This window comes from Vicugna pacos, chromosome 1, assembly GCF_048564905.1.
Source record: "Vicugna pacos chromosome 1, VicPac4, whole genome shotgun sequence".
In the NCBI taxonomy this organism is placed as follows: Eukaryota; Metazoa; Chordata; class Mammalia; order Artiodactyla; family Camelidae; genus Vicugna; species Vicugna pacos.
This window is the reverse complement of record NC_132987.1, coordinates 30,097,995-30,121,959: the sequence shown is the minus strand read 5'-3', so window position 1 is coordinate 30,121,959 and position 23,965 is coordinate 30,097,995. Positions and strand designations below refer to the sequence as shown.

Below are 23,965 nucleotides of genomic sequence, written 5' to 3'. Positions count from 1 at the left end.
AAACCTGAAAGTAAACTTCCATTTTGGTATAATTGTAGATTTATAGAAATCTTGCAGAGGGTTCTGAGTTCCTGTGTTTCCTTCACCTAGCTTCCCCTAACCAGGGTACGTTACATTGTCTGTAGACAAATGAACACACATTATTCAGATTTCACCAGTTCTTTCACTAACATCCTTTTTCAGTTCCCGGATCTAACGTGTTTCATTTTTCCACATATTTCTTCCAGTGTAAATACCTAGACTAGGTGCTTTCTTGTTTAAGTTAAAAAGACACTTGGATATTTTAAATTTTCTTTTCTGGGGACTTCTGTGTAGTTTTACTTGACAATGATCACATACTTCTTTTGTAAAAAGAACAAAATTAATATGTTGTCAAAGGAAAAAGCTGAATGTAGCAGCTGAAAGCACCTGCACCCGTTAAGAGTCAGAACTCTAAAGCATCTGCTCGGTACCAAACCTACCTCTTGCCTCTTTCTTTCCTCCTGGCTAACCGTGTGAGATAATCCATTTCTTTTCACCTAGGGGGAAAAGCAAAATAAAGTTGAGCTCGTTTACTTTAACAACCAACTTCTTTATTATGTAAGGGCATAACTCTATGTCCTTCAAAAATGAATTAAGAGAAATTATGCAAAATGTTAAATTCAGCCCATAATAACTTTTGAGTCTCACAGCCCTCAAATAACATTTAATCACATTACTAAATTAGCATGGTTCAACACTAAAGAAATGAAAAGTGTCTAGAACACTATTTGATCAGGTTGAGTTACTCTGTTCTAGTCTTAGTTCTGGACAGTCCTAAAATACTTATGTAATTAATCTCCCAATACATAAGTGAAGTAATTTGACAGTAAAGAAAATGAGAGTTTACTGTCAGGATTCCTGGATAGTAATAAGGCATCCTTTCACACTGGAAGAGTAATTTTAACACTATTTTTCATAAAGACTCAGAAGAATACCAATGCTCTTTATAAAAACCCAATCAAACAAGAAAACAAAGTCCCAGCTGCAGTAGTCTTTAAGCACACTGAATTCTGACAAATAAAGATGTTAACCTAACACTATTTGGAGAAGCAACAGTACCTACAAGAACCAAGATCACCAGTACCACACTTGGAGTAATGCACCTGGAACCCGAGTTGAATCACTGCAGCTCCTACCTCAACTGCCACACCTGAACACTTGACTGCTACAGTTCCCACCCTAAGGTGGTTTCTAAACCAAAGAGTAGACGCTGAACGATGAACTCCATGGAGGCAGGGCCTGGTGTCTCTTTTGATACACCTGCACTGAGTCGGCCACATGAAAAACATTTAAGTTTCACAGTTAAAAATTATAGTAGTACAAGGCCAGGCATATATCAAATTCCAGCCAATTAAATCCTGTGCTTAACAGAAAGAAGAGCCTCAAGAAAGGAGAGTGCCTTCCCCTTGTGTCAAAAATTCATAGCAATAAAATGTAACACGGTCTTCAAACATCTCTGCTATCATACTTCTCAAAAAAATGTAAAAACCATGTTCCCCTAGACCTATTTTTCAGTTGACTTCTCAAAATTTCCTCCTAAGCTTTAAGAACTTCAAAGATGTATTTTCCTACTAATTGTAAATCTAGGCATTTTAACCATGTGTTACTATACTCTTTTAAATGTATCCAATCAACTATAAAAATCTCGATGATCTGATACCCAATATCACTCATTTAAAAATAAGTAAGCTTTTCTTGATAGTTGGAGGTTTTACATGATTCTTCTTTCTCCTTGAAATTTCATTTCTATGTCAACTTCCCTCCCTAAATTTCCTAATATTTGTTAGGATATCTTATAAGTCACCCTACCATACTTGAATGAACACAAAAATATATTTTTAAATTTAATTTTCTAAAATTTCCTGTGACCATGGACCTTCAAGTATAAAGGCTCTCCTAGATTATATATAATCATCACAAGTATCATTAATAACCTATGATCAAAACAATGATCATATTTCAATGCATTAAACCCTAGAGATAAAATTTTACCAAGAATGCAACTCTGAGTGAAATGGGGCCTGGTGCGGGGATGGAGCATGGTGGTTTAATTTAAAGGAAACTTTGCTGAAACCGGTGAGGTCACCAGCAAGAATTTCCACAACCCCGGCATCTCCATCCAGAACTGACCCCCTTTAATCTTGTGCCACCACTGATTTAACACAAGAGGACAAGACATCACGGTAAGATTTGAAATGGGTAAGAGAGATGGCTTTCTTTAGAAAAATGGCAAAAAGGCAAGTGTGAAAGGGGAGGTTGGAAAAAAGACCTGCAGTAACACTTTAAGTGCAGAACAGTCTTGGTTTTAGAAAAAAAAATACCTAGGAGCTGAGGCTCTGGAATGGTCTCCTTAAAACGATCCCTACCCACCTCGCATAGTTTTGCTGAACACCTAGGGGTGCAACGCATACCCTAGTGTGAAGACCCTGCTGGGCAGGTGCACAGTTCTCTAGCTCATGGGGTCAGGGAAATGAAGACAACTATATGTTACTGTCTTTAACCTGACTCTTGAGAAAAGTCAGAAAGCAGTGCAATAGAGTAGAAACAGTCCTAAATCAGCAGTAAAATCTAATCGTTGACTGAGTGCCAGGAAACGTGCTAAAAACGTTTTATACCTGTTCCCAATGAATCCTCATAAGAGCTCTAGAAAGTTGATCCTATTCCTATGCCCATTTCACAGACATGAATGACAACTGAGGCTTAGGATCCAAGATCAAACAGCCAATAGGTAGCAAGGCCAGGATCTGCATCCAGTCCTGTCAATGCCAGGGCTCACACTCTTAATCGTGATATTACATGGGTTAGGACCCCTGTTTTAGAGAGGACCCCCATCTCTAATGATCACCTGGTGTTCTTCTAGTGATCATCACTACGACCCCTTCTAATGCCAGGTCTGTACCAACTCTCCATATGTTTGCTTCCATCCACCCATATCATGGCATGTTCTTAGCCTTATCCACCATCCTGACCCTGGGTCAGCCTGTCAGCAAGAATTCATGGCTCAAAAGGCTTCTTCGTAAGTTTGAATAAGGGAGGAGACTGGCCAAAGAATGAAACCGCTCAGAGCTGCTCCCGTTTGGTTAACCCTGAGCAGGAATTTCACAGGATTTCCTGCCTGACACAAAGTCCTGGCAGACCGATGTCTAGGCGCAATGCCCACAGTCTCTGCAGGTAAGGTCACCAGCCAGAATTTCCACACCCCCGGCATCCCCATCCAGAACTGCTCCCAGTTCAGACCCGGAAGACTTAAGGGGAAGAGAGTGAAGCATGTGGGCTTAGAGAGACCTACCCAGGTGACAGTTCATTTACTGAGGGATTAAGAGTACTTCATCCTATCAGAAAGGAAAAAATCCCACCTAAAGAAGATGCTCTTTGGAGGGGGAAGTAGACGTAGCTTTGAAAAAGGCAAAGTACTGAAATGCACAGAATTATCCTTTCACTCATATTAATACAAAAAAATGATAAAATATTCCTTTAACCAAAAAGTCATCAGTAAGAAACCAGTAGCTCATACAAAACTGCTACCAAAAAAAAAAAAAAAGATTTCAGGAAGCATTCTTGGATTACAATTAAGAAAAACGGCACATTCAGGGAGCCTGAAAGCTTGCTCTGGAGAGTTACAACGAATCAGCTCCTCCTGGCTGGCTGCCAGAAGGCCGCTCTGGGGCCGGGCTGAACCGGTTCTTCTCCAGAGCCGAGAGGAAGCTTTCTGTCCCCCGGAGACCTTCCACATTCAACTCTAAATTAAGTAGTACCTGAGAGCAGGTGCCTGGAGGAAGATGATCAAGAGCAGGCAAGATGATTTTAGAGACTGAGGAGCTTGGAGAGTGGACTCCAGAGAAAGCAGGGGAGGGAGGATATAAAGAAGGGCCCCACAGAGACTGGCAGAAGGCAGGCAAGAGAAAAACCAACCAGGGGAGAAGGAAAACAGACAGCTTAAGGTCAAGTGGAAAGAAACAAGGAAGGAAAGAAGGGAAGGAGGGAGGGCAGAAAAGAAAGGAAAGGAGAAAGAATGTGTGCAAAGATTTTGATGGCAAATGTGTCTGGAAATTTGCTAATTCATAAACGGTGACCTTATGGCTAAACTGAAGTAAAAATCACTGGAAGGCCCAGGCTTGCTTTTTTTTTTTTTCACGCGCGCGCGCACACACACACACACACACACACACACAAATGTGTATAAAGCACACGTATGTGCCTACAGTTTTAAAATGAACATGTTTTCTGCAGTTTGCACATTTTTGCCAAGAGGATCTAAAACACGATCAAGTTCATCACATGTCTCCATGTGTCCACAGGTGGAAAAGAAAACATAATGCAACATCTTTCAAAATGGACCTTATTTTGTTTTTTAAAATGAAAGAAATTAAGTTGTACAGGCTCTATTTTTATTCCTTAAATATATATTTTTGTAGCGGGAGCTCTGGCTGAGTATAGACAGGAATACAGACAGCCAAACAACCATCCTTTCTAGCTCCCTTCTGACCCCACCTGATCGTTCTCATTACTCACTGGTTTAGAAAATTTTGTTTTCCATTTAAACAACAGAAATTTATTTTCTCATGGTCCTAGTGGCTAGAAGTCTAAGATCAAGATTCCAGCTGATTCTATTTCTGGTTAAATTTTTTATTTAACTATGTTATCAATAAGTAGAATTGCAAAACTACTTTACTGAAACTTTAAGAATTAGATTCAGTTTGGGGTTCTTGGTTTTGTATAGTCTAACCAATTCACAAAACTGTTCAAAAATCTTGCCACAGCAGATTCTAGACTCTAAGGAGAAAGTGTAACTATATCTCAATATGGTCAACATTTTAAGTGGATAAAAATTCAAATAAAACAACATAAGTGTAGCCTACAACTAAAATATGAACATATATATGCAGCTTGTCAAGATAGCAAATGCAGAGAATTCACTGTTATAATAGTTCTAAATTCATAATTATAAATTATATTTTTACTGCTCTAATTGGTGTTGAAATTCTTCACCCACGATCTTGGTAACCAATATATTTTCCATGTCCAAAGAGACAGAAATTAACAACTGGCTAAAACTAATAATGAACAGTATAAGATACTTCACCTATAGGCATGATATTGTCCAATTAGACCCAAGATACAGGTTTTAAAATTTATAAAAGGGCAAACTCTCTAAAGTTTAGAGCCAAAAGTGAATCAGTAGATACACCATCTAAAACTGATGCTGATTGATATCCTCCTTGTACCTTGCAAGTCTGAACTTCTTAGATGTTCCCATGAAGGAACAAGCAGGTTTTAGGCAGTAATTCGTCTCCTATACTCATCATAGTTACAGATGTTTTCCCCTTGTAAAGCATTGTGCTAAGAAAACCATGAACTTTGTGTAATATTCCTTGGTCTCTGACTCCACTGACTGGAACAGGTGATGAGGCAGGTTCTCTACACCTGAAACAGAGCCCTGAGATTGCTATTTCTACGGGATAGAGCCAGCCCTGTGTCTGTGGAGTGAGCCAAGATTAATAACACCAGTCGATCAAATCATCATTTTCTATGTGGTAGAGAGGGATATGTTCTCGTGCCCTCTGTGACTTGACATTGTTTCTAGATAGGATGGGTGCACATTCTTTTTATTTTTCCCCACCTGCCAGGGAAACCAGAATGGGAGGCCCCCAAAAGAAGGACCAACCAAAAAGCCTCCGAAATGTACTCAATTAAAAATCAGATCAGATATTTATAATCCAAGATCACTTGGGCTCCATAAAGCACTAACGTACACTGAATCCCCATCTGAGCTAAGACCTTTATACTTGCTGGAGTTATCCACTTGCAGAAAATCGGCTGGTTTATTCATGCCTCCTGGTGATTCACTATTCACGGGCTTCTGTTCTCAGGAGCTCAAGTGAGAAGAGAATGAATTGCAAAGTAAAATTATACCATGGGACACAATCACTCCTAGGTCCTTTCTATAGACTTAATACAACCCAAACAGCCCCTGAATTACAAATGAGCTAGAGTTCTTTCACTGTAAATAACATGGGAACAGCGGGGCTCTCGGAGAGAATGTTGGAGGTTCCTAAAACGAAAAAAGGCCACAGCCCGGAAACAGCGTCCTCTGTAAGCAGACCCCGCAGGCTCTCTCCAGCCCCACCTCATCCACCAAGAAATCACTGAGCTATCACTCGATCTAAGCTACAAGCTGTTGGCAGAACATCTACCTTAAAGGGCCGGGGATCTGCATAACCCAAGATCAGATAAATCAGGTCAAGATAGAGACAGTGCTATACTTCAAGGGAGAAGTAGATAAACAGACAGAACACAATTTTTTTAGAATTAGAGGTAGAGGACAATAGCCCCTTTAATAAAAATCACATGCTTAATTTAAAAAGACGTCAAGGAACCTGCCAGGGACCTCCTCATTCATTTGTTCAAAAAGACAGATCTCCTCTCTGATCTACAGTTGTTAAGTTTAATTCCATAATCCTCACCAAAGTTCTTGGATCTCAAGAAACAGCAAGCACTCCCAACCTCCCGGAGGTAACCTCAGGTCTGCTGGAACCATGGTGAACTCAGATAAGGCAGGCCAGGGCTTGAGATTTTCACAGGACCAAGGCCTGCGTCACCCTCTACAGACAGAGCCAGGATTCCTGACTGAACCCAAGTTACTTCAATACAGATATGAGGCTGAGTACAAACCACAAATGGAGAGGTCATTAAATGTGCTTTACACGATTTAGGAGATAAATGTGTTACTCATTTGTAGCCAGCCCCAGCTAACCAGCTTCCCATATCTAATTTTTTTTAAGATTTATTTATTTTTTTTAATGGAGGTACTGGGAATTGAACCCATGACCTTATGTATGCTAGGCACACTCTACCACTGAGCTATACCCCATCCTCCTCTAACTAATTCTTGATTCAGAGTTCTGGTTGGTCCCTCGTGGATTTCTCAAACTACTGCTATATCCACTGCTTACCATGCACTGGGTACTGATTTTCCATGCATCTAAACCTTATAACAACCCTGCAAGGGAGGAAGTACTATTGCTGCTTTACAAATTTAAAAAAACAGAGAGAGAGAGGCAGGAAAGTTAAACCATTGTTAGCCCTAATAAGTGGCAAATCCGGGATTCAATCCAGGCCAGCCGGCTGCCCTCAAAGATTGCGATGTACCACCTTCTAATGCTGGTGAATTTCTTACAGGTGTGACCTGCAGCTACTCTCCCCCTAAACTAAGGTCCTCCCCCGGATGCCCCAGAAACCGCATCTCCAGCTGAATTCCCACCTTCCTCTGCAGAGAGAGCTCAGCTGTCAGTGGGGCGCCTGGCATTTAACTTGTTGATTAGTCCTGACATTTGTGGAATCTCCACAAATTCCTCTCTTTGACTTGAGGCTCTCCCTGCCTTCATTCCCCTACGGGCTACTGAGCCCAGACCCAAATGTATTCATTCTCTGTCCCCCAATAAACAAGAGACCCAGTTCTTTTCTATCAACAATCGAGAGGAGAAAATGAGATTAGGATATACATGAAAAGCTAATACACAGAAGTAGAGAGGATGGAAAGGAGGCTGATTTTAGGGGGGGAAAGGCAATCCCATACAATTATTTAATAAAAGATGAACAGTTTTAAAAAGTGGAATATTTAATAAAATACTGAGGAGTAGACCAGCCTAATAGTGGTTCACAGTGGAGGGGTTGGGAATGGTGGTAAAATCATAGCAACTTTCTTTCTTAACTGTTGTGTTTAGTTTTGTAATAAGGAGCATGTATTTGCATTATTTTCATAATTCAAAAGTAATTGTTTTAAAAGAGCTTAATTTAAATTTTGAATTTTACATCAGAATATTAGGAACAAACTAATGACTAACACAGGGGAATTGGTTAAAAGAACCAAACATCTACCTATTTGATGAAATACAGTATGGGCTTTATAAAGGTTGTTGTGAAAGAAAGTTTAATGATGTGGAAAGTCATTCACAACACCGTTAAGAAAAAGAAAAATGGGTTACAAAACAGCAGGTTTAATGACCTGAGAAGAAATTTACAACATTGTTAAAGGGAAAGTATGAGTAATAAGACAGTATTAGTGTATTATTAAATGTTTTTAAAGGAAAAGAAAAACCCTGTTATCTATATACACATTAAGAAAAAAAGGGTCTGAAAAGTTATGCATCAAAATGTCATCTGTGATGGATGGAAGAAGGATTTCAACTATTTTAATTTTCTTCTTTTGATCTTTTGGTACTTTTTTACTTTTCTATCATAAACACAGCTTGTCTTTGTAATGAAGGCTCCATTTTTAATAAAAACTAAAATGTTTCACCGTCCTCTCTCAAAGAAGAAATAAAGCAAGTAAGCAGGCCAATGGAACTCTTTAAGGATGCCAACAACACCTGCATTTCTTTGTTGCTGCCCACAGGAAAGCTAAAGAAGTGGGACCACTTTATCTGGGGATCATTCCCAGACAAAAGCAAGCAAGCAGCTCAGGGAAAGAAAAGGGAGGCAACGAGCAAGATTTCAGTCAAGTCCAAACCAAGCAGTGGCTTAGGAGGTAGTGTTGACAATGAGCGATGACAGGCAGGTGTGTGGACAGGCGAGCAGAGGAGGATCGGGCTCGAGTCGGGTAACTGACAGTGACGCCAACGACACATAGTGAGGGTATGAGTCAGGAAGGGGCTAACCAAGGCAGAGCAGGTCTGGGGGCTCCTCCTGCAGAAGAGGACACCTGTCTTGTAAAGGCGGTGCCCACATCTTTGTTGCCATTTTGTCTTCCTTTGCTATTTTAACAAAGTGACAGATGGATAGGCATGACTGACTCCAAATGTAAGTTCCTTAGCCCAACACCCACCCTGAAGTTAGTTTCTTAGATTTGCAACAAAACCTGAGCTGAGTAAAACCTGTTCCAGAACAATGGGTACTAAAGTGAACTAATATTTTTCATGAGATGTTCAAAGCATGCAGTGGTTTCACTAAACAGGAGTTACCTTATTATATAGAGGGGAGATCTGAAAAATATGTCTACAGAATTACCATTGTCCTCCCATTGTCTATATGTCAAACTGCACTCAAGCCACATTTTATATTTCTATTGTTTTATTTTCTACTCTTCTGCCCACTGAGCTCATCTAAGTTTTAATTATAATATCTAGAGAGCACTTTCCTGACCTTTACTTCATTTTGGACTTTTGTCCTACATTCTTTCAAAAACACCACTTAGACATTTCATTTCTACTGTCTTCTAAACCAACTTCTAAGTTCTTACAGCGCGCATTCTGGATTTTAGGCTTGCTTTGTTGGCCCCATCCGCCACGATGCAGGGGAATACAAATGAGTTGTGGAGTCAGACTCCAGCATTTTTCAAACTACAAATTATAACCTCTTAGGAAATGGCAAAACAAAGCCTACGAATTTCTGATCATCATCTATTTAAAGGTAACAAAACAGAAAGGACAAAAAAGAAAAGACCATAGTGCACTGCATGTATTAAGGGTAACTTCTGCTTTGTAGAAGTTTGTCTGAGCTACACAGACATGCACATATGTGGACCCACAGACTGGGTTACAAGTCAAATGTACTTCTCATTATGTTAAGCCGCTGATCTAGACCATGGTTGTAATGTCAATGCCACCATGGGTAAATTTACACTAGATATGTCAGTCATGTCGCTCAACACTCCCACAGGCTCTTACAAGAAAAGCTGTAAGAGCTCAAAAGCAAATGCAGCGGCCCAGGTGGCCGCATTTCATACCATGGTGCACCGCGGAGGCCAAGGCTGATTGGAGGAGAGCTAGTTACGCACCTGACTAAGTAACAGTAAAAGTGGGGGAAGTGGCTGAGCTAGTGTGATTCTCTCTCAAGAAAGCGAACTGGGTAGTTACATGTGGAAACTAAAAGGATAACATGAAGCAGGCCAGGACTGTGCTAGGCAACCTCAAGTCTAAGTTACAAGAACTCAGTACCTGTGAGCACACAAGTGCTCCCAGGAGAAAAGGCAGACATGGTTAAAAGGGAAAATAAGCCGATTCATGTGAGGAAGAGAGCCAGCGGGCCACTTCTGAGACTGAGTCACATCGCTGGCCAAGTGCCAGAGGGAAATAGGGTTCCTGCTCTTCCAGAGTTCTAGGCACCTGTATCCATTATTTAGGGAAACTTGAGAGGCTCTGTCCCAGGTAACCTCAAGAACCTAATGAAAGTGGTAGGAGAGTAATCGTATTTGACATCTCAGGGTCTCAGGTGCCTCAATCAACATAAAGTGGAGAAATGGTACTTGGCCTCATGGTATTGTCACAAGGCCTCCATAAACTGAGTGAACTGACCTAGTACAATCCCTGGTGCACAGTACGTCCTCTGCAAATATTGGGTCAATAATTTAACTGCATGTAAACAAATTAATATCGAGATGACCCAATGTCCGGTCCCAGAGCTACAGCTATCCCGCAAGTCAGCTACTGCACTGCCTACTCACACTAGGTGGGCATAAGCTGAGCAAACAGCCACCATACTCCTTTGCACATCACTACCAGATGCAGGGTTTCCTGCCTCCCAAAACGGGAGCTGCACCACTTTTATGTTATTGCAGTTGGATAGGTGGCAGAGTTCATATCCTACACCAAAGGGGAAAATAATCTACAATTTCCTTTCACTGGCAACAACACTTCCTTCTGCAGAAGCTGTGCACTGGCTATAGTCCTTATCTCCCCAAATGATAGATACATAGATAAAAAAATGCCATAATAATCTTAAGACATTAGAGAACAGACTAATCCTGGAGAAAATCAACAGGCTACAAGCATGCTGGATAAATCAACAAAATTCGAGAGAGAAATTTTTAAGCACTAGTTCCATGTGTAAAGATTCAACAGTAATTTTGACAGTGATGACATTTCCAATCACCATGGAGACAAATCACTCTGTGAATGTGGCTCTAAGAAACAGTTTCATCACTGGACTGAAGGAAGAGACACCACAAGGGGACGTCTTAAGGTCAGGAGGGCAAAGGCAAGAACGTGATTGATGATTTCCACAAACCAAAGCGGTATTATAGAGCCCTTCCCTAGAGTTATTCAGAACTCCTCAAGTAACTGAATCTTGTCTTCTTTCACCCAATTATACTATGTTTCTAGAGACGGCTATTGTACTTGAATGCATCCCATTCACCTCCCCAAAAGAAATACCAAGTGGAGGACGAGGCTATATAGTTCAATTTGATTTCACAGTATGCAAATATCTACCATGGGCTAACACAACACTAAACCATGAACATGCCAAGTTCTCCAATGCATCAAAGACATTAATTAAATCCAGGAGGTAGCCAAACAACCATCAAGAATTTTTCCTTTAAAATAAGAATCAAAAACAGCCTCCAAACGAGTCCTAAATGGGAACTGTCCTGGCTGTTTTCATTACTGAGTGACTTCGTTATTTCCACTCACGGGATTAGGTTTTTGCCTGTATTCATGCATTCACACTGTCACTCATAAATTCATCACATACTTATCACAAGCCTAGTCTAAGTCAGGCATTGCTTCACGCACTAGGGGTGTAAGAGGAGACAAAGTGAACAAAAGTCTCTGCCTTCATGCAGCTTTTATTCTAGTGGGAATAGAAGGACAATTAAACAAGAAAAGTAAATCACAGTATATTAGAGGGGTAAGTGTCATGAAGAGGATAAGAAATCTCAAGAAAGTAGTGGTGAAAAGTCTTGCAGCTCTCTGGAAGAAGAGCTATTTATAGTAAACTGAGGAGATAGCAAGTGCAAAGGTCAGAGTGCACCTTGTACGGGAGAAGCATCAGTGTAACTGAGCAACATTTAAGACAGAGAAGCAGAAGCTGAGTCCAGAAGGGTAACCAGGGGCCAGAACAAACAGTCTCACTGGCCCCTGCAAGGCTTGGCCTTTGACTTTGAGTGCGAGTAAGAAATTACCTGAGGGTTCACAACAAAGAGACAATATCTCTGTATATTTTAACAGAATCACAAATCAACAATAAAACTATACAGCTACTATGTGGAAAAGAGACCAAAAGGCACCCAGGGAGATGCAGGGAGTTGAGCCAAGAAGCAATGGGGACTATGCATGTCTGTGATGACATGGTGGCAGTGGCGGAGAAGCTTTATTCTGAATGTAAAAGCAATAGGCTTTGCACCAAATTGGAAGTAGGTTACAGGAGAAAGAGAAGAGTGAGGAATGGCACCAAGGTTTCTGAGCTCTGCAACTGGAAAATGGAGTCATTATCTGCCGAGAAAAAGAAGAGATTGTGAGAGAAGCTGATTTGGGTGGGACTGAAGGCAGTGATTAAAAGTAAACATTTGGGCAGGTTAACTTTGAGATGCTGATTAGATACCAGAAATTAAGTTGGATATCTTTGTCTGATGCTCAAGGAACAATCCAGTCTAGAGATAGAAACTTGGAAGTCATCAGAGCAGATGATGTATTTAAAGCCACAAGACTGGATGAGATCACCAAGTGAGTGCAGATAAGAGAGGAGCCCCAAGGATGGAAACTTGGGGATCCTCCAACATTTATTTGAGGTTGAAGGAATGAGGAGGAGCCAATGGAGCTCCATAAAGAAGCTCCAGTTGCACTGACTTTATCTTAACTCCTCTGACCCTCCATCACCCCCAAAGGTCTGGCATTCATGACGTTCTCTCTGCCTAGGACTCCTCCATCCTGTGCCCGCCCCCCCAACTACTCTGACCTGACATCTATCTGGTTGCTGCTCAGATGGCAGCTCATGTCACCTCCTCCGCCACCTACCTCAACTGACAGCATGTTGTCCTGACAGGTACATCCTTTCCCAGGATCTCAGAGCAGCACAAGCATGTCCTTCAAGGGATTAACATAGCAATTCTGCCTCTACTTAGGGGATTGTTTTCTGTGCTGCCATTCACACTGTCTGTAAGAACATGAAAGCAAGATGGAGTCTATCTGGGCTCCATCTCCAAGCTCTAGAATAGGGCTCTGTGGAGACCGGCCCTCCATAAAGACTAGGTGGATGAAGAAATCATTCATCAATCTCTCTCATAGATTTTCTGCTCAATGAAATAAGACCTTCTTTGTCTGGGTCCCAGATCTGGTTGAAACATCTCCTTTTGTAGTTATGCCAACCAAAACTATCCCTGCACTCATCTCGTCCCACTTTCTTGGAGCACCTGTCGCTTCTGGTCCCCACCTCCCCTAGGAGACTAATGCACACACACCCTCACTGTCACCTCCCATTGTTCTCTTGGGAGAAACAATAACATTAATATTGGCACGTCCACCGCTCAACTGCCTTTTACTCACTAAGCTCCAACCAGAGTAGTTTTGGTTTCAATCTCTATATATTTATCAGAAGGGGTTATATACTTAAAGTTCCATCATCGCTATAATTCAGAAAAAGAAAAACTTCTAAAGGTGATATGAATAACATGGAAACTGTACTCAACATATAGGGAGCTCCAGTAAGGAGCTCCCAGGATTTGGAGGTGAAGTCAAGAAAAACAAATACCCCCAAACTCAAACTGAAAACACAAAAGCAAAGATTATAAACAAATATTGACACATACACGAACATTTTCTAAAGAGAAGGTTCATAGCTCACATCTGTTATCAGATTCTCAAAGTAGGTCTAACCTCACCGAGAAAAGAAAGATGGCAAAACGCAGACCCATCCTATAGAATAACGCATACATCGGAAGGAACAGTGAAGATCATCATGTAGAGACGTGAAATGGTTTACAAGACACACTGTCCAGGCAAAAAGCAAGTTGTAATATCTGCCCAGCATATTATTTACATAAACACATGTAATTTTTATTTTTTCCTTACATGTGTATTCATGGATTTTGAGAAGAGTGTTAACCAAACTGAGGCCAGCACTGCCTACAGAGACAGGGAAAGAGATTAGGACTGCATATATAAGCAAGAGACTTTGGTCTTATCTGAAATGTTTAAATTTTTTTTTTCATGGAGGATGTGCTATGTGTTGCTTATATAAGTCAAAATTAATTTTTCAAAAATGTTAAAGAAACACCATAATCTAACTGTACTGAAATGACAAGAGCTTAACAGAATGCCGTCCTTGCCCCAGGCTAAAGCAGGCCTCAGCTTCAACCCTCTAAGCTGGACGAGGATTTCTGCTGGGGGTCCCAGGTCCAGGCACATGGACCTTGAGTTCTGTTTATAAAAACACAAACACACCAGGAGACCTACTATCCAGCTTAACAGTGTGGATGCATCTGAAGCCCTGACTGTTTACACTGTGAACACTAAAAGTAAGCCAGACGTGAAAAACGAGAATTTTTTTTTCTATTTTTTAAACATAAAAGATAATGATAAAAGACATTAATCACCATCTAAGGTTAAAAAAAAACTTCATGAGACTGCTGTGTTGCAAAAACGTAAACAGAAAATTCTATGACTGAAGAGATTATTTTAAGCAGCAAGTCACTGAACAACTGAAAATTAATTCAGACAAGTGTGAAAATGTAAGAGAAAAGAATGAAATTTTCTATGACCTCTAAATGCATTAAGCAGTTCTGCAAACAGAATGATATTCAGGTTTATTACATCTGATAAGCCCTGATTTTTTTAGAAGGCAAACAGTATGTCTCAAAATAAACATGGTATAAATTCTAAAAAGAATAAGCCCCACCAGATGGAATGGCTAAGACTCCAAACTGTGTTATATTTTCAACTGAATGAAATTATATCTATAATAAAATGGCCATTTTTCAAATCATCCTTTCTCATTTGGCATTTCCAGACAGTCACCAGAGCCAAACATTAGTGCCTCAGGAGCTGAGTCCCGAACTCAAGACACTGAAGTCTCAGTTCTTGATATGAATCTAGTGAGCCTCACTAAGCCCAGCCGAAGAAGAAAATATTTTAAATACCAGTTCCAGAATAAAGAGTTTACAATTTTTGAACAAACTGAAGAAATATTCAAAATGATTTAAGGTTACTGATAAAGCCACATGTCAGCCAATACAAAGGAAGGGTGCAGTAAGAGGATGGCTATATTAGGTGTTTATCGACTATATTAGGTGTTGAATTCAAGTGGACAGTTTGCCTGCATGGTTGTTTTCGCCTCTGGAGCCCGAACACCCTTGTCAAAGGTACCTGGCATGTCAAGGTGATGGAAATTACACAAACACACCCCACAGCAAATAAATAGGGTCAGGGCACGGCTGGCAAGTGTGGCTTTGGTGCTGTCACTGAACCTAACAAAACAAACACTGCTTTCGCAACTGTCATTTTTCAGTACAGCGCATAGTATGTGATGGGGGGAGGGGCCCAGTTATGATAAGAAGCGAAAAGACTCTAGTCAAGATTTCTCTCTCATCTTCTGTAGTGCTGTAAATCCTTCCGGGATCCCACTGAAGGATGTGCATTGGGAGAGCCTGGAGCGCACTGTGCACTCTGCATGGAGGACGCAGCTGCCCACACCTGCACTCACCCTAACAGGGCTTCGTGTTCTACCCCACACTAGTAACACAGTCAGTTTTTCCTTCAAACCCACAAGCTTTTCCCAGAGATCCAAGAACTGACGGCCTAGCCCTCACGATGCCATTTTAGGTGAGTGGCTGTATATGTGGCCTTGCGTGTGTGTGGCAGGTTCCTTTGTCTCTGGAGGACAAAAATGACTTCAGATTGAAACCTCAAATCCCTTCCAATTATGACCATCCGAAACCTGGGAACCACGATCGTTTCCATTATTTCTCAGATGTTAAGGCCTGTCAAGGCCTGAAGTGTCTGTCAAGGCCTGAAGAGTAGCATCAAGTTATGTTCCCCGGAATGAAGAAATCCTGTATTTCCAACGAAGAACACATCTCTATATTCTGACAATCAGCTGAAGGAAGAGTAAGCCAGGCACCACCTGATGAAATTAATGAGCCCTGGTCGTGCTCATGACACCTGAGAGCACCCCACCTCTGCACGGAGAGCCTGTGGGCAGCGCCACCATGCCTGTGTTACACAACCCTTCACCACAAATCCACTTTAATCTTACTGGGGAAGCCAGCGGGAGCCCCAACTTTCAGTATCCTAACAAGGCTCAGTTAAATGCCTCTCTTACACAGCTCTTTCTCCCTCACCCCTAGGTGACTACAACACTACAGTGAAACCTGTCCCAACACTGTCTATGGAGAACCACCTGCCACTTGTGTGGTTGTCCAATGAAACCGCAGGAGACACATCATCAACAAACACACCAAGACACATTACAGACAGACTGAAGGCTTCAAGACCTTATGCAACAATCAGAAATGACTGCAAACTGCTGCTCTTCTGAAGTGTCCCCCACACACTGAATGCTTCCGACAGTCAACTGAGAAAAAGGGTACATCGTCTCTGGAGGCAGATAGGGGTTTGCAACAAAATTTAGAAAATGAACCAACCAACAGCAGCTAATGCGCGCACACACCCCTCCCTAGCAGAGTCAAGGTCAATGCACAATTGAGACTTAACCCTTTGCCAGAAAACCCCTTGTCCTACTCTCTTCCTGGGACCAAGGCTTTACTCGAAGAAGACTTTTGTATTAAAGACTCGATGGGGACTACCCTACTAACATGGTATTATTCAAAGTTAAATGTGGAAAAATGATGCAAAATTATGAAAGAAGCTTCCCAAGACCCGCCCTAAACACTGCAGACCCTTTACACGGCAGGGTCAGGGCACGACGTCAGACAGAAAGAGCAAGGTGCCAACCCCTTGTGGAAAACGTCCTGACATTTTTCATAATTCACAAAGCCGCCTCTCTCTTTGGAGTCCTAACAGCCACCTGGATATTTACTAACTGCTAGGCTTCTAAAAACATAATGGCTGCCCTTCCCTCCTAAAACATCAACTTTCCTAAAAGCCAGAGCTGCATTTTTGGCTGGGAGAGAAGGCAGTGATTAAAAGAAAACTCACGCGGAAGGGACAGACAACTTCAGGAAGGTGATTCCCCGCAGGGAGGCAGAAAGGAGAAAAGGCCTGGAAAGTAAAGTGGTTAACCGGACCTGACTTAAAAAACAGACGCCGGTCGGTAAAGTTAAAATGTTAACATTTGTTCAAGCTGGGTGGCAGGTACCTGGAAATCTACTACCCAAACTTATGTTAGAATTTTTCCATATGTTCGAATATGTTTAATAAAAAATTAAAATGCTTTAAAAGCGAAGCAGGGACACAAAAAGCACAAAGAAAATGCAAGCTGGTGCCCAAGTGAGATGAAATGGCAAAGTCCGATCACGCCACATTGATTTACCGTAATTGCCAAGCAACACAATAAATACACACAAGCCTCCTGGGAACACTCAAATCCGAGATAACACATGCTGCAGTGACAACCCACTTTACAGTTTTACATTTAATCACTGGATAGTCTTCTGATATCCATTGTGTGAACAAGAGGCACATCGGTACGTTGATCCCTTGCCAAATAAAACGTACGCCCGTATTTGAAGTTGTACTGAAGGATATGGAGTATTATTTTAATCTAAAGGAAAGCCAAACTCCAGGAGGCGTACACATGGCAGCCTGGTTTCTGGTACTAAAGCTGAGTTGGAAGAAACTGTGAGTGACACAGAAGTTAGCATTCAGAGAACAGCAGGATTGAGTACTGTGCTAACAAACGCAGCTGCTTCCACAGAGAAAGAACTCAAAAACGCCACAGTTTTCTTCTCGAGGATCATCTACCAAATGGTCCATACCAACACCAGAGCCACCGTTGGCCTCTGCCAGTTTTTCCAGGTATCTGCTTTGGTGTGTAACATCACAAGATCCCTAGATTAGGGAATAAGGCTACCAATATGCCAGTTCTGTGAAGAGATGGTACCATCCCCACCATGTGTGAAATTCATAGAAGTATCACAGAAGTTGCCAACTGTTAGAAGAGAGGCCAAGTCTGGCCCATAGTTAAATGTCATACAACATTTTTTAAAACTTGAATTAGGATGATATTAGTAAAAGTCTGTACTTCTGTACACTCTTTTCTCACTATCAGAACATCTGGCAACACTGGGCTGGTCTCAGCTAAGTGGCAGCTGCTCCAGTTAATGAACCAGGCCTGTGCACCCCAGTCCCCACTTCCCCGTCACCCACACTCACTGGCATCACTTTTAACACTACGTGCCCTGCCCCTGCAGGCATTTTAATCTGTGGCATAACATGAAGGGTGCCACACCTTGGGGGGTACTGGAAATGCATAACTTATCCTTTGCACAAAATCAGGGGGTGGGAGGAAGACAGGAAGAAAGGGCTTGACTTCTAGAATTCTGGATTCCAATACAGGGCAGAAGAGGAGAGGAAGAGTCTAAGCCAGACGTCATCCCCACCATCAACACACACCCACTTCCATGGTCAAGTTCGTGAGCTGCAACTTAGACAACTTCTTTCCTTACATTGGTGGGTTCCCTTAATACCTGAGATTCCTGACTCTGAACAATACTCACTTCAGCTTAAGAGGGAACCACTTCTGTTCCCACACTGCTGAAGGACTCACCAAGGTGCCCTGGCTGGTTTCTGATACAATGCTCCCACTCCCCCAAGCCTGCCACGGGAATTCCTTTCCACATGGTAATGCATCAGATGCCCACAAATGCTGTACCCAAACTCACATCCAGTAAACTAAGCATCACACTGTGACACTGTTAAGCCACGGGGAAAAGAAATTATGGCTAAAAACAGAAGATGTTTGATGCAGAGAGGAGAAAGTGCTCATCAACAAAAAATAAGTGTCAGACACTAGCACACAAACGATGCACACAGGGAGGTAGAACAGAATGCCATTCATTAACCATCTTCGAGAATATACAGATGTGTCTACATTAAAAGAAATTTCCAAGGAAGAACTGTAAGTTCCCTGTTGTGCACAGATACATATACACACATGTGTATATATGTACACACATGTACATATCACCAAAATTATGATAAAGTTCAGGATATAGTAAGTTACCACTACATATACACTATACAGAAAACAAAAAAAGATACTGAGTAGGAAGTTTCCAGAGTCCATAAGACATCATCAGTCTCAAGGCTCTTTATTTTATAAAAACCTGGTAACTCTTCCTGATCAGAACTGTCAAAGCGCAGTGCCAGCAGAGTTTCAAGAATTATTTTACAATCTCAAGAGAAGGGTCTTTCTCCTTAGAGTTATGGGATCATTGGTAGAAAAAATTAAGATCACATCCAGGCATAATTTTCACAACCTAGTTTTCTCACTCCCACAGATAGAAAACAAGGTATACACTCACCGCTGAGAGCTGACTCCACGTAGATCTCAGCGGCTTATGGTGAATCACGATTCTTTCATCCGATTTCTGTTCTTTGGGCTCCGACTCTTCATCAGAGTCAATGTCAAGGGCCTTTTCTTTGTAGTTCTGATACAGGACAGCGTTTTCTGCAAGAAAACCAAACCCTGCATGTCACTAATTGCTCCCTATCACAATGCTACTTGTTCTAAATAAACATCCCTCTCTATACAATGTTTGGTCTCCAGTTTAATAAACAAGAGACAAGTGGATTTTGTCACTGAAGAGTCATTACCAAAAAGTGATTTTCTCACTCTCACAGCTCTGTCCCCAATTCGCCTGCAGGGGAAGGGGGGTTCCCACACATGAAATGCCAACTGAAGCAAAGTTTCCACATCTCTGTCCACCACCCACAGACGAATGGTCATGCCTGTTACATCATTGCTTTTTAGGTCAAATTGAATGTACACCCTTTTATTTATCTATTTAACAAACATTAATTGTACATCTACAATGTGAGAAGGGCTCAAGTAAACGGAAAAGAAAAGCTACTTCTTGCACTCCTCTGAGCTAAAAATTTACTGAGAAAAATAGTCAAAGTCATTCATTCATTTATTCACTCAACTGCTATTTAGAAAATGCCTGCTAGGCATTAACAACTGCTAGGCACTGGGGATACAAAGAGAACAAAAAATGTAAAAATCTCATTCTTCATGGAGCTGACACCAGAGTGAGGAGAGAATGACAATAAACAAGTAACTTTTATAATACATCAGATGCTGATAAGTAGCATAGAACAAAAATAAAACAGGGAAAGGAGGAGGGTATGTAAATTTTAAATAGGGTGGTTTAGGAAAGCCTCACTAAGGCGACTTTTAAGCAAAGGACAGGTGAGAAAGTGAGCCACTTTTCCAGCTGGGGAAAGAATATCTCATCCTCTTTACAGCACAGGGAACCATATTCAATATCTTGTAATAATAGCCTGTAATGAAAAAGAATATGAAAAGGAATACATATATACAACCGAATCATTATGCTGTACACCAGAAATTAACACAACATTTTAGACCAACTATACTGCAATAAAACAAACAAATAAACCAGTGAAATCCCCTAGAAAAAAAAAAAAACATCCCATCCTAGAGAACAGCAAATACAAAGGCCCTGGGGCAGGAGTCTGCTTGGTGCATCCACATGAACAAGATCAGCAAGGAATCCGGTGTGGCTGGAACAGGTTAAGGGAGGGGAGAGAGTACAGGAGATAGCGGTGGGTGATAAAGAGAGGACAGACCATGCACGGTCTTGTCTCAATGCCACTGAAAAGACTTTGGTTTTTACTCCAAGTGCGAAGGCATGTCACTGTAGGGTTGAGGACACAGTGATCTTGCACAAATAACATACCTACACACCGAGAGATTTATATACAGGTGCTCTGAGAACTGACTGTCAGAAGGATACGATCTAGTCTGGGGGATCAGAGAGGAAAAATCTTAAGATCTGAAAGCTGAGAAATTACAGAGCTAAAAAAAAAAAAAAAGCCCATGCAGAAAAGCCCTGCAGCAGGAGGAAATATATTACCCTAGAGGAATAAAGGAAGGTCATGTACTGGAGCATGGGTGTCTAGTGGTCAAAGGGTGCAGGATAAGTTTAGGGAGAAGAGCCAGACAGTCCAAGTCAAGCAGAGCTTTGCAAGCAGTGGTAAAGAACTGGATTTTATCCTGAATATTTTGTACACAGGACTGAGGTCCTTTCATATTGTAAAGATTATATTTTATCCTGATTGTAATGGGAATCCACTGAAAGGAAAGACTTTATTAGATTGGAAGAGAAAAACATTAACAACTTAGGGGACTAGTTAGGATGCTACTGAAGTGGTCAATGAAAGACAATGGAGACTTGGGCTATGCAACTTAGAAAGGACTGGGGATGGACTGGATATGGGTCAGACTGGATATGGTGGGAAGGACATTTCTTAGCTAAGTACCATAACTGAAAAGTGGAAAAAGAGAACTCCAGAAGAGATTCAGCTTTAGTGGAAAGACTGTGAATTTGGTTTGGGACATAGTAAGTTCGAAATGCTTTTCCCATCTACTGAGGCCAGCAAGCATCTGCCTCATCTCTCATCAACTACTCCATGCGCTGCATGCATGATCACTAAGTAACACCGCAGTCTGTGCAGGATCTCACTGTTCTCTGATTGCTCAGCACGTGTAAAGCAGATTCTGAGGGTACAGACTGAGTGTCCCCCATCTCTGTAGTGGCCTTCAAAGTACTCAGTGTTTAGCACAAAATATACACATCCATTGTTGATATGATGTCTCATTCTCAAATAATCAGCTTCATTTTACCCAGGATGAATCTGAGGCTCAGTGAAGTTAAGATGCTTGCTCAACATCACTCAACTGGTGAGTAGAAGCAATAGAATAGGAACCCAGATTCCTGGTTCTAATATCATAGGTTCTCACCTGTCTACCACACAGCTTTCTGAGTTACATTCTTCTCAGTCATTAACTGTAAGAATCCTGCATTCCTCATGCACATATATGTGAAAAAGAATTTCTAGGTCATCATTTTTGAGAAGAGAGGGTGCAAAGAAACAGCTCCTTATAAAAGGAAACAACTTAAAACTAGCCATAATGAAGGTCTGTCCCCTGACTTAAAAAAAAAAAAAAGCTTAACATTTTTAACCCTTTGAGGCAAAAGTCTCCAAATCAACATCAAATTCTAAAAGATGCAAAATGTCTCTCAAAATTGATATTAGGTAGAGACCCTGCTCAATTCATGGTCACAACGTGGTACAAGAGGAAGCAAACTGGACTGAGAACAAGATCTCTGTCTCAGTACTGGCTATATGACAGTGGACAAGGTACCAAACCTCTCAGAGCTTCCAGATTCCTCAGTTATAAAAATCAGGAAGATGAATTTATTCCTATCAGCTAAAAATCTACACCTGAGTTTCTTCTCCATAGAGAACAGTTTTCTAAGATTGGTACAATAAGTACATTTTTAGAAATTGGTCATGTTTGAATGATCCAATGGGAACTGATTTTTATGAAATTATATGGGGAAATGTTTGCAGTCACCCAACGTGATATAATTCTGGGTGGTTACATGTTAGATTTACTTACAGAGAGGCATACCCTTCTTCATGATTCTTTAAAATCTTAGCATTTCAGAGCATGAAAGAAAGTAACTACCCTCACCGCACGCTTTTCCAGCCCAACTAGGGCTGCAGCTGGGCCTTCTCCCTTCATGCTCGTCCAGTACATTGACACTGAATCCATCTACTTACACAAAGTCCACTAATCTGATTAGGGTTTGAACACCTGGTGGAAGCTGCTTGTGTGTTAAGATCCGTCACAAAAATACTGCATGGGTTCCAAGTTCTTAGAGGACTATGTTTCTGTCAGCCAGAGTTAGATTTCCCCCAAATTGAAACTTGATTCAGAAACAGGAAGTCACAAATGATATCAAAATGCAGAAAATACTAGGAAAAGAATATTAAGTCTAAGGAAATATGACTTAAGATCTAAATGCCAAACTCGCAGAATTTTTAACTGAAGAGCCAGAGCTCCCTCTTACTCCATTTTTTTGTGGGAAGTCGCGACAGAGCCAGAGTAGAGAAGAATTAAAAATCCCAGAACACGTGTCTGACAAAGTCATCTGCTTACAAGGAATGCCATTAATTTCATTCACTGCTGGTATCACTAGATGAAAACTGAGCTTAGCGCAGAGCTTTGCACTATATAATTTGGGAAGAAGTTGTACATTTTTCTCCCCTTGTGTTTTTGTTACTTCAGTTGGATTTCAACTTATAATTGATATTCCACATTGAAACAGCAATAAAAGTCTGGAAAATCAAGTGCTTACCTTCCCCATCAAATGTTCCTTGTCCTTTCAGCATTTTTTTCTAAGAAACAAGAAAAGCAAAAAATAAGGGGGAAAAGCAAAGCAAACTATGTATGAATGAGCCAAACAGAAAATAACAGCTATCTTAAGAAAAAGTAATTTTTTTGTTGTTACTTTCATTAGAGTCCCAAAAACACATAGCAAATGATCCCTGAGTAGTTTACTCAGATGACTAACAATTCACTAAAAAGGTGAAATGTAACATACAATGTCCCCTACACTCTGTCAAGACAGCTTGAGAATACTCAAATGACCAGTAGTCCAGCTTACTTCACTATTCATGATTCACCCACCGTCATTGTTAAATGGAACTCTGGTATACTCACAGAGTTGGGGAGGTGGGGGACAGGACACATAAAATGTTATGTAATTTCTTTAAGGCCATAGGATCTAAAATAAAACAGGCTTGCTTGTGTATTACACATGCGAGGTTTATACAGACTGGTTCCAGTTCTCCAATTAATCAAGAAAAGATGTGCCAAAATGAGTATCTGCCCTGTTGCTGAGATCTGTCTTGTGTCTGGAAAAGGTAATACATGCACGCTCCAAAATCTCCTCTAGTTTTCCTATTTCTTTATGTCATATTTGGTAATATTTCAACCATGTCAGCTCCTAGGCTTTTATCTGGGAGCAACACCCCATCGTTCACTCAAACCTGAAGTTTTGAGCTACCAACTTGTTAAATGTACTCAAGGATTAAGTGGCCACAAAATAGGAATAAGATACTAAGCAGTGGTGACAGAAATGAGCAACCACAAACATGACAAATTATTTGTATCTTTTGTGATTCCATCAATTGACTTGAAATTTACCCTTTACCTGAATGGTATATAGTACGTGATC

The 23,965-nt window shown here is 41.0% G+C and overlaps 1 protein-coding gene across 2 annotated transcripts in view; it reads right to left on the bottom strand.

Annotated features, from left to right (window-relative positions):
- The window catches only part of ARHGEF26 (Rho guanine nucleotide exchange factor 26), a 117,712-nt gene that overhangs the window by 91,406 nt on the left and 2,341 nt on the right, over positions 1–23,965 (bottom strand). For both annotated transcript variants that reach the window (XM_006202826.4, XM_015237997.3), the window contains exons 3-5: positions 23,084–23,123; positions 19,217–19,362; positions 462–518 (exon numbers count right to left, since the gene is read on the bottom strand). In XM_006202826.4, the coding sequence (XP_006202888.2) occupies positions 462–518; positions 19,217–19,362; positions 23,084–23,123 (243 nt within the window). The remainder of the gene's footprint in view (positions 1–461; positions 519–19,216; positions 19,363–23,083; positions 23,124–23,965) is intronic.